This window comes from Pseudorca crassidens, chromosome 9 (assembly GCF_039906515.1).
Source record: "Pseudorca crassidens isolate mPseCra1 chromosome 9, mPseCra1.hap1, whole genome shotgun sequence".
NCBI lineage: Eukaryota > Metazoa > Chordata > Mammalia > Artiodactyla > Delphinidae > Pseudorca > Pseudorca crassidens.
In genome coordinates, this window is record NC_090304.1 from 63,491,008 (window position 1) to 63,503,100 (window position 12,093).

The 12,093-nt window shown below is 39.4% G+C and overlaps 1 protein-coding gene across 3 annotated transcripts; it reads right to left on the bottom strand.

Moving 5' to 3' along the window:
• Window positions 1-1,737: 1,737 nt before the first annotated feature.
• On the bottom strand, window positions 1,738-6,981 carry CREBZF (CREB/ATF bZIP transcription factor). 3 transcript variants are annotated; one of them, XM_067750601.1, is made up of 3 exons: window positions 5,651-6,981; window positions 5,362-5,439; window positions 1,738-5,127 (listed from the first exon to the last, which is right to left on the bottom strand). In XM_067750601.1, the coding sequence occupies exons 1-2, from the start codon at window positions 6,706-6,708 to the stop codon at window positions 5,424-5,426; spliced, it is 1,074 nt and encodes a 357-aa protein (XP_067606702.1). In that variant the 5' UTR covers window positions 6,709-6,981; the 3' UTR covers window positions 1,738-5,127; window positions 5,362-5,423. The 3 variants fall into 3 exon arrangements, with proteins under 3 accessions (XP_067606702.1, XP_067606701.1, XP_067606703.1); XM_067750600.1 differs by having other exon boundaries at window positions 1,738-4,284; window positions 5,651-6,980; XM_067750602.1 differs by having other exon boundaries at window positions 5,362-6,980.
• Window positions 6,982-12,093: the final 5,112 nt, after the last annotated feature.

Below are 12,093 nucleotides of genomic sequence, written 5' to 3' on the forward strand. Positions count from 1 at the left end.
CGTTGCGGAGCACAGGCTCCAGACGCGCAGGCTCAGCGGCCATGGCTCACGGGCCCAGCCGCTCCGTGGCATGTGGGATCCTCCTGGACTGGGGCACAAACGCGTGTCCCCTGCGTCGGCAGGCGGACTCTCAACCACTGTGCCACCAGGGAAGCCCAGGAAACAGAATTTGATGGCACATTTTAAACAAAGTTGGGCCACCAATAAAATTCAAATCTGTACATATTAACAGCTACACGAATGTTCAAAACACCAAGTGACCAGATTTTTAAATTAGATTAACTGAAAATTGAGCAAAAGATGAATTTCAGCAAATTTTGGGTCAAGAAAACTACAAAAAATTGGGAATTCCCTGGCGGTCCAGTGGTTAGGACTCCACACTTTCACTGCAAAGGGCCCGGGTTCATTCCCTGGTTCAGGAAGTAAGATCCCACAAGCCACGTGGCATGGCCAAACAAAAACTACAAAAAATTATGAAAGTCCACTGTGACCCGGTTTCTTTTTAAAAAGTGGGAAAAACGGCTAACTAAGAAATCCTGAATGTACAAATTGGGGAAAGGTAAAAAACTAGGAATAAAAACACTATGAGTAACCAAAGCAATGAACAGGGCAACTTTCTTTTAACCTTTATCTTTAAAAAATATTTTTCCTCTAATATTACAGGATTTATTGAAAACGATAAAGAAATTTACTTTCTGAATAAAATTTAAATTATCTCCAGTTTAATTTTCCTGCACTTTAAAACTGCATGTAAATGACCACTTGCAGTCTAGGTCAGAGCTCTGAGCTCAGTCTGGTATTATAAGACAATAGGGAGTGACTGGCAGAGAGTACTGAGGTATTCAAGTTCAAACATGTAAAAAGTACTGTGCTGGCCAAACAAACACTTTACAAGTTTCTAATGGAGGACCTCCCCTGGCTTAAATGGTAACTACCTGGTTTCTCAACAAAAAACAGTACAGTAAAATATAAAAATATAACCATTTGGGAAGGTCTCAAAACTTTGTATTGATAGCCTGGGGAAAAAAACTAAACACTTGGAAATATTTTACTACCTATTCAACCTTAGTCATAAGATTGTTTAGCTTAAAGGCATACCTCCAAAATACTGAACTAGGTAATCACATACTTTAAAAGGTAATGACTCATTATCAGTGAATTATCCACTCTATTCTATCAAAGCAGTAGTTATAGTCACCAAATAGTGTTGATGCCTACCTGATTTTGGTTACAATACAACCAGCTGTACTGTTCATACTGTAGGAGCATCCATCAATCACGTAAGCATAAGCCACTGGGAATGCGCTTTGCTGCCTGGCATCAGAGACACCGAATACACTTACAAGAAACTGAATGGATTTAATAAATTTTTTGTATCACCATACAATAACCAAACTGTATAGTTATTATGATGAATCATTCTGGAAAGAAGATTAAGAGCCTATCTCCTACCCCCTCCCACTTCTATCATCTGCACACTTCCCAAATGAGTCAGTAAGATAAAATGACTCAGTCTAGACCAGGTGAAAGAATGTATTAACATAATCCAACAAAAATGAAATAAAACAACCAGAGTTTTGAGTGTTTTTTCACACTTGTAATGAACTGGAAAAATGTTTCAATTAAGTAAAACAACCATAGTCCATGAAAAAAGCCACTCCCATCATCCAGAATACTAAAGCCCTTACATACTAGAGAAATTTTAATATAAAACAGTAGAAACTAGTATACCATTCATTAGAAACCTCAAAATATTTTTAATAAGTCCTCGGAGAAAGCTCAAGAAGCCAAAAACCTCAGAATCCACACATCTTGGCATTACCCTGAATCGCAATTAACTACCCACACATTTAATCATAATCAATTTTTCAAAGATATACAGACAAATCAATGCATCTATTTAAAAAGACTACTCTTTAAAGACTTTACATTAACTTTTATATTCTACTCAGCAACGTCTGTCTGTACTTCAGATTAGTTCTCATGTTCCAGGAAATAAATACAAACTCATTATATGCCTGTGATCACTGATGGCCTGTTTATGTAATTCTACTCCACTAAATCTAATTCCACAGAATGTGCGCTTGATTATGTAAAGAATCTAATATTCCTTGATGAAATACTATCATTCTCTTCTCCAATGGTTGCAATTTTTAAAAGGTATGCAAAGAACTGAGTATCACTCCCATGAAAGACAAAAATAAGTATAATTTTGTTCCAAAATTAACTTTGTCTCATGTATTTCTATTAAGTCTTTCAAGGATTCCAGAGAATCTTTTCATATCTCCATTTCTGGAAAGTGAAATCAGTATAGAAGTAATTTGGGAACTTGAAAATGGCATTCATTTTTTTCAGCAGATGCCAAATTTTTGACCGACATGGCTCCCACAATTACTTTGTTACCATCAGTCCAGTCAGTTAACAGGTTGTAGGAAAAGATTCGTTTTTGCAGACACTGCTAAGCTGTTTAAAGAGAAGAGAGAGAGATTAATTTAGTGATTATCAAATGCACAAATATTTAAAATATTTCGAACACTTTTTGTCGGATTATATCAGAGGTGTGACTACATTTTAACAAACGTGGACTTTTTAGTTAGGTTTGGTCAAGGAAGTGCAGAAACATTAAGTCAATATGATGTGTTAGTTCAATTAATGTATAAATTCCTGTCACCATCGGAAGACAAACATTAAAAGCTACATCTTTAGTACTTGCTGTATCATTTTGCCACAGAGGCACAATTAGGAAAAAAATATTAAAAAAAAAAAAGATTCCCCAAACACTAAATTGCTTTCATCCATTACAGTAAACAGAGCCAAACCTGAAAATTTCTAAATCCGTATTATATTCCAGAAATCTCCTTTATCCAACTACTAATCATTCAGAACACAATATTCTAAAAATAGTAAGACAACAGTTTCATATTAATCATAACTTTTTTAATTAACAAGTAGTGAATAGGACACTTTAAGATATTGTTTACTACATACTGAAATAAACATATCTGTTGTAAATTCAGAAACCCAAACATTTACAGTAAAATATGTTTACACATAAATATGACCAAATTTATTTAAAGCCCCTGTTAGATAGGTCCTAAATACATGCAATACCATGTAAAAACAAGACCATGACGTTGATGCAAAAAATGACAAAATCACTAATTTACCAAAATTAGAAAAAAAAGAGAATGAGATGGAAACTAAGAAAAGACAGTTAAAACAGAAGCAACCTAACAAAGCAGCTTTTAAAATAGTCGATACTAATCTCCATTTTCAAAAGTTCTTAATCAAGTATTTCCAAAAACTGCCATTTATAAAATGACATTCTAAAAATCTATACTTGGAATGTCAAATCATCCCAATTCAGAAAGCTTTGACTACTGTTTCTCCCCAGCCCCAAACTTCAAATAATGCAGGAAAATCATTGACGTTAGGAAGAAAATATTCCAAGGGAATGGTATAATTTTTAGAAAAACGCACTTACTGCTTCCAGAACCTTTTAAAACCCACAGCATTAACAACAATCATTTTTCCTATTTTCATCCGTTATTTTCTAATGTCATGTTAGAGATGAATAAATTATTTGAGCCCATGACTGAAAGATCAACAAACCTGGTTTTATTATGACACCATATTTTTGTCATTGGTACTGCACAAAATTATATACAAAGAAATATATACAAAATGTTCAAGTATTAATTAACTTTCAATTCAAGGCTTCTGTTTCAAAAAGCTACATTAACATATTCCATAAAGATAGCACAAATTAGTCATTTCAAATAACTTTTCCAACTACTTTTGGTTTTTATATATATTTATATATATAATTCAGTAGGCACTAAAAATCCATGCAGCTGCATTGTGAGGGGCTTGCTCCTGCACTTAGGTATAAGCAGGTTCATCACTCCAGGTTGTGAGTTTGGCTACTATCCATTCATGCTCAAGTGCAGTAGATGATTTTACAAAATATGCTGTAATGCACTGGAAACCAGAGACCAAGTTAGGTCTCAAAAGTGTATTATCTAGCAACAAAACATTTACAGTTCTGCAAGAACAAGATTCCATTTTCATAACCAAATAACAACAAAATAAAACATTTTATATGTAAGATAACTTACATCTTTGGACTGCTGGAAAATACTTTTTAATTATGAACATTTTAAAATAAAAGCAGAAGCCCTGATATTACCTCTTTTTCCTCATTTCTTATACTACCTTTTAAAATAAAGCAGGAAATGTGGCCAGCAGCTGGTCCCGTCTCTTCTGCCCCAACAGCTGTATCCACTTTAGCACAAAGAAAAACAAGGATGCTAAATACGTATATACTTTATCAAACAGTGATGTTTCACAAAGAATTTCTTAATGTCTCTTACACTGAAAGACACTGTGACTCAATCTATACAACTGGACAATAGATAATAGAGTACTTCAAAGGAAGACTATGTCCCAACTTTGGAAAAAGTGTCAATCGTGTCATTAAGTCACTCAATTTTAAAACTTACTTTTAAATAGGACAAATACCCTTGAAATATGGAGAATAAGATTCTTTGTGAAGCCTCACTTTACACGTTTTCATTCACATTTCATAACCTTCAATATCTAATCATACATAAATTTAACCTAAAATTTTAATACAACAAAAATAAAGGTGTTCAACAATTTATTCATACTCAGTGATAGGGTAAATCACTGTGCTGGTCCTCAAAGAAACATTTCATTAACCATTCTTATTCTTCCTTTAAGTAACTAACACAGGAGTCTGATATGCATGTTAATTTCCAACTTCTCTAATGGTGAGATATAAAAATCTATTAATCTGAATAGACTGTATATCTATATCTATGAAAACTAAAAGGCATTCTTGAATATTTAAGAGATTTCTGTCATCTCCACAAAATAACTATCACATTTGTGTATGCCCCAAGTACTTATTGTCAACCTCTGAAAAGTTGCTCTAAAATTGGAATTCCAATTTGCACCTTGTACAACTCGGAACTTCCATTCAACTTCACCTGTGTCACTTTCTCCAAACTGTATCTCTATTAGCAGCTTTCAGTGTACAGTTGGAACCGATGTCATCCAAGGCCATGTCCACACTGGGGACAGAAGAGCTAGGTACACGCAAGTCTGAACAAGGGGACACATTAACAGCTATTTCAACCAGAAGAAGCAACTTGAATACAATATTGACCAGCACAAGTCTGTTTCCAGGGTGGACAGGGCCCAAATTAGATTCCCCTCCCACCTTCCAAAAAACAAAAGAAAAAAAAAATCACACACACACACACAAATTGAGATGTTGCCCATTAAAGTAGACTAAGCAGCAGAGCATGAGCGTTACGTGAAGAGATGGATCCTTACCAGGTTGTGAGGCGGGAACGACTGTTCTGTAACCCCTACAACGGAGCCTGGCAGGAAGGAAATCACCTAAAAAAGAAACTGTCAGAGAGATTTAATAGTGACATGTTATCATTAGGAGTTGGTTACAGTGTCACATTCATGCTTTTAGCTAAACACTTAAAGATTCAATATTACTTTTTTTTCCTCCTCTGAAATGTGTCCAGTGAAGATGTCCCACTAAGGTGTTTTACATGGTGTAAGGGAGTTGAAAGGGGTAAACGCGGATAAAGAGCAGATTACTTGACCCTACATTTTAAGAGAAGACGACGCCTTCCGGGCGCACGCCGAGCAGAACTCCACCGACACCTTATCCTTGTCCACATGAAGACACACTCCTCCGGCTGAGTCCTCCTCTTCCAGCAGGTCCTGCTGCTGCTTTCCCACGGGCAGAGCGTAGTCATGGTCACCGGCGGGCGAGTCTCTGAAGAGCGAGGTGGTCAGCCGCAGTCCCACGCCGCTCAGCCGGCTCAGCAAGCGAGCCAGTCCGGTCTCGTTGGCTAAGACGGCCCGTAGGTAGCGACTCTCCTCCTGCAGTGCTTGTACGCGCTTTCCCAGCTCCCGATTCTCGGCCCGCAGCTCCTGGTTCTCGGCTGCCAGACCCCGTACTCGACTCTCCAGCCCCATCACGTACTCCTTCTTCTTCAGCCGATTGAGACGGGCAGCAGCCGCCGCCGCCTTCCGGGGACTCTTTGTCGTCGCCTGGTTGTTGTCGTTGCCGCTGCTGCCGCCGCCTCCTCCCGGGGACTTTCTCCGCCTCTTTTCGCCGCCGCCACTGTCACTGCCGCTGCTGCAGCCTCCGATGCCGTTTAACAGCCTCTGCAGCAGGTCAGAAAAGCGCTGCATCTCGGCAGCCGCGGCCTCGTCGTCGTCGTCCCCTCTCCACAGGCCGCCGCTATCCGAGCCTCCGCCGGACGAGGAGAGAGGCCCGGGCGAGTTGAGCCCGGGCTCCAGATGCCAGTCTGGTTGCCGGGGGTCCAGCAGATCCGCCAGTTCCAGGCCGGACAGAAAGTCCATGTCCTCCGTCTCCTCCCCGGGGACGCTGGCGATAGCCTCCTCCTCCATCTCCTCGGGCGAGGGCGCGCGCGCGGCCACGATGCCACGGCCCCCCCTCCCGGCGTCCGACTCGCCCTCGTCGCCGCGCGGCTGTTTGCGGCCGGGAGACCCGGCCGCCGCCGTCCCCTCGTCCTCCGCTGCCGCCCGGGTCAAGTCCGGGGGCAGCGAGCAGGTCGCGACCGGCGCCGGGCTCTCGCTGCGGGTTGGGGAGTCGCTGCCCGAGGCCGCCAGCAGTTTGGTCAGGCTATGCCTCATGGGGCCCGACGGCGGGCCCACGTAGGCCCCGGCCCCTCAGACCGGGCCTCGCTGGTCCCAAGGACCCAGAGCGGGTAGCCGGGCAGCAGGCCAGAACGAAATGAAGAGGAAGGTCCGAGTCGCCTCCCGCCCCACTTGGCTGGTCGACCCCCCGCGCCGGGGCGGGGGGGGGAGGTAAGCGGTGGAGGGAAGAGAGATGGAAGCGGCGAGGCCCAACGATGACTCGACCGCGCCACCCAGACAACGGCCTGGCCGGAAGTCAGTCGATCTCGTTCCAGCCCCTCCCACCGCATTTCGCGCTCCACCGGGCTCTAGTATCGCGAGAGTTCGAATGAGGTCTGGAGCTGGAGTAGCTCCAGATCTCCAGTGATGTCATAGTAACAGCGGCAAAAATAACAACAAACCTGGGAATTATCGAAAAAGTGGTCGGCCCTCACTTCTCAATACTCTGTATTCTAGCTTCCACCTCCAGTGAAGCCAGTATCGCTCAGAATTGATCATTTAGATACCTAATTTTTGAATAATCTTCGTTATCCTGGAACTTAAGACTGCTGATCAGATTCTTCTTGGAATTGCTCCTTTGCCCTTTCGCTATATCACAAGATCTTTTCACTCAAACACTTATAGAGTACTAGAAGAAAAAAGAGGTGAATAAGTCATTCATATGTAATTTAATTTTTCCAAGTTTTTATTATAAAAATTTCCAAATACACAGAATATGTGAAAGAATATTACAGTATCCACTCTAATTCAACAATAGTACCCAATACCCAGACTCAACAATTCAACAATTAACATTTTGCCATATATGCTTTATCTGTATGTAAGTGTTTGTAAAACATTTTTTTTTTGCAGAATCATCCCAAAGTTGCAGACAAGACACACCACCCAAACATGCTGCAGTATGCACCTCTAAAGATAAGAACATTCTATTTCATAGTCATAATACTATTATCAGGTCTTGAGAAAATTAACAATCTTGCTAATATCTATTACCCATACCATATTCAAATTTGCTCAGCTTTCCTCAAAAATCATCTTTTATAGCAGATATGTTCTTTTGAACCAGGATCCAATCGTGGCTCACTTATTGCATTCGACTGCTTTTTCCCCCATTTGTCAAACTAGAATAGTCCCTTCCACGTTTTAGTTTTTCTTAATATTGGCTTTCTGAAGAGACAAGGTCAGTTGTCTTGAAAAATGCACCACATTCTGGATTTGTCTGTTTCCTCATGGTGTTATTTTGTTCCTCTAGTCCCACAAGGTATTTCAAATTTGAAGCAGTTCACAAATACATTAGAATACAGTGAAACAACTCAAATTTTTACAGAGCAAGGCCAGTGAAAATACAGATGAAATAGGAAGATAAGGAGTTCTGAAAGGAGGAAAAGTTTGTATTATAATAGGATGGACATAAAATCTTACACAATTCCTCAAGTTGAGCTAACAATAGACTAAGCTTCCTGGTAACCCAAACAAATAAATAAACTTTCCTTTATTTGCTTATGAGTAAAGTATACATGAATTCCTCAACTACTTTTCCAGTTCTCATGTCTTAAAGAAACTTTTCTATGGGATACTGAATAAAGTAACAGATAGCCTCACCAATAGCTACCTTTATATGGCTGTTTCTTAGAACGATAGAAAGCAAGTTCCAGGAAAGCTAGACACTGATAGGTTCCAATTTTCCAGAACAGCACCTGGCACAGGAGAGGCTTCGATAAATATTTGTTGAATGAATGAATGAAGACGGTCTCCAACTTTTAGCTGAAGGCATTACACAAAGCTCAACCAAATGAAAACAATTCTTCAAGGGGCACAAATAAGCATAACATATGGTATCTAGAAGAAGAAATAAGTGGCCTCCATGTCCTTCTTAACCTTCCTATTAGGAAAGGTTTTGCTAAAGTAGAACAGCAAACAGTTTGAGATAATAAATATTCTGGCATATTTTGATCTACAGGTGTTTTGTGTGGCTGGTAATCCCATCGAACTGCATTTTCTCCTTGGGCAAAATCAAGATCATGGATTGATTTATCATTTTTTCCCTAAATTACAAGATTTTGGATTAAATATACATTGTTTAAGAGCCTCTCCAATTGGATTAAGAGGAAAGTAGGAAACTGAAAGAGAAGAAAGTTTTTACAACGTAGCCTCAGAAGACAAAAAAAGCAACTGAAGCAAGGGTAAAACTCCCAGAAAATGCCTTTCCCTCCCTTTCACCATTCCTCCCTTTTCTTCTCATTCTCTCCTTCTTCAGAGTTGGTTTTTCTTTTTTCTGGTTATAATGATCATTGCAAAAGATTCAGATAGTGCAGAACTGTACAAATAAGTAGAAGGATATTACCCATAATCTACCTCAAAATAACTGTTATTAAAATTTTGGTGTATAATAGAGTTTTTCTATGTACAGACATAGAACAACACATTGTTTATTTTAGTTCTTTGAGCTCTACTCTTTTGTGAGAGTAGACATCTTTTGTGGACATCTTTCATACAACTAAATATAGGTCCACATGCTTATTTTTATGTTTATTTTTCTTGCGATACGCGGGCCTCTCACTGTTGTGGCCTTTCCCGTTGCGGAGCACAGGCTCCAGGCGCGCAGGCTCAGCGGCCATGGCTCACGGGCCCAGCCGCTCCGCGGCATGTGGGATCTTCCCAGACCGGGGCACGAACCCGTGTCCCCTGCATCAGCAGGCTTACCCTCAACCACTGCGCCACCAGGGAAGCCCCTGGCTAAGTTTTTATACATAGGCCCTTATTACATATGGGAAGGTATCCCTTCCCAGTGGTGGTCACGGTATGTAGTTCCTATGCACTCATGAGAGTGGATTTGTTCTTTTTAGAATGTGCCTATCCGAAAATTAAAAGTGATATCCTTTTTTGTGAATGTGTATTTCTTTGATTATTAGAAAGTTGAATGTTTTTCACATGACCAATTGATTTCTAATGTGAATAGCCTTTTTACCTCCTTAGCCCATTTTTCTCTGAGGTAGGAGAAAATGTTTTTCAGGGAAAATATCTGTCTTTTTCCTTCTTGATTTATATGAACCCTTGCATTATAAGGAAAACATACCTTTGTCTCTTATATATTTTACAATTTTTCCGCCAGTTGATCATTTACTGGGGGAGGAAAGGGGTAAAAACTTCTTGTTTTGCTATAATTTTTAAATGGTCAATCTATCAAAATTTTCTTCCTGGTTTCTGGCTTTGATGTTAAGCCTAAAAAGGCTTTATTAGCCTAAATAATACTGATATTTACCTACATGTTTTAGAACTTCTTTAATTACTTCTATTTATAATTTACTAAGAGTTTTTAACAAGTGATTATTTCGTTTAGCTCCAAATGGAATTTATTCTAGTATAAACTGTGACATAGGAATATAATTTTTTCAAAAAGTTATTTGCCACAATATAATTTATTGAACAATTCATACTTGCCACACTGATTTCCCAACATGTATACCAGATATTAAATTCTTACATAAAGTTGAATCTATTTCTGGTCTTTTTCTTCTATTTCATCGATCAGTCTAACCATTCTGGAAGCAAAATCACTACATTTTAATGCAATTTTATAATATATTTTAATATGTCATAGGACAAGTCCTTTTTGGTTAGTCTTACTTTTCAGAATTTTTAATCTCTATTTGAACATTTATTCTTCCAGATAACTTTATAAAATTTTCCAAGTTCAAAAAAAAGCTGGAATTTTCATGAAAATTGCATTAAATTTATTTTTCCCAGTGACTTCATGCATTTTTTTCCTACTGGACTAAATTATGTCTTCTTTTATATTTTCTAAATGGTTATTGTTGCTACATAGGAAAGCTATTTTTTTTTTGTTTAATTTTTAACTGACTTACCCACTCAACTTTCTTAATAGTTTTTATTTTTAGCTTATTCATTCAAATTTCCCTGGTAGACAATTATATCACCTTATTATATATAATGACAATTTTGGCTCCTTCTTTGCAATACTTATTTCGTTATCTTGACTTATAATGAAACAGCATTTCCAGATCGATATCAAATAATGCTGTTAATAACCAACTTACTTGTCTTATTCCTGACTTTAGCAGGAATGCCTCTAGTGTTAGTTGTTGCTTTGAGATGGGTATTTTTATTTGGTTAAGCTCAGTTGCAGGTAACAGAAACCAATTCAGCTATTTTAAGCAGAAAAAGATGTAATACAGAGAAGGTGTTTACAAAGTAATTGGAAGGACTGGAGGAGTGGGCATTAGGCTGGGTGATCAAGAATGCCTCTCAGTACAATGTGGCCAAACAGGCCTGATAGGTCACTGCTATCTCTGCCCCAGTTGGGAAAGTTGTAAATAGAAAGCTGGAATGTTAGCTTCAAGAGCACCGCTGCTGCCAAAACTCTCAACCTGTTGTATTAATTATCTATTGCTGCCTAAAAAGTTACCCCAAACCTAAAAACATCAATAAGACAACAATAAACATGTGCTTATTGTTGCAGCTTAAAATAACAATAAACATTTGTTATCTCTGGCGGTTTCTATCAGTCAGAAATCTGTAAGTGCCTTGGCTATACAGCTTAGCTCTGGAATTCTCATGGAATTCAGCCAGATTTTGGCCTGGGCTGGAGTCATCTGAAGGCTTGGCTAAAACTAGAGGATCCACTTCCAAGGTGGCTGACAGGTTGCTCCTGGGGGAAGCATCAAAAGAAAGAAAGGGGGCTTCCCTGGTGGCGCAGTGGTTGGGAGTCCGTCTGCCGATGCAGGGGACGCAGGTTCGTGTCCCGGTCCGGGAGGATGCCACGTGCCGCGGAGCGGCTGGGCCTGTGAGCCATGGCCGCTGGGCCTGCGCGTCCGGAGCCTGTGCTCCGCAACGGGAGAGGCCACAACAGTGAGAGGCCCATGTACCGCAAAAAAAAAAAAAAAAAGAAAAGAAAGAAAGGAAGAAAGGAAGGACTAATTCGAAAAGATACATGCACCCCATTGTTCATAGCAGCATTATTTATGACAGGCAAGATATGGTAGCAACCTAAGTGTCCATCAACAGATGAATGGCTATATACATATATATACGGATGGATATATAATATATACATATTTATGGCTGGTATATTACTCAGCCATAAAAAGAATGAAATTCTGCCATTTGCAACAATGTGGATGGACCTAGAGAGTATTATGCTTAGTGAAATAAGTCAGAGAAAGAAAAATACTGTATGTTATCAATCATATGTGGAATCTAAAAAAGTAAACCAAACTAATGTATATAACATAACAGAAACAGACTTACAGATACAGAAAACAAACTAGTTGTTACCAGTAGGGAGAGGGAAGGGGCAAGGGGCAAGATAGAGGTATGGGATTAAGAGATACAAACTACTATGTATTAAATAGATAAGCAGCA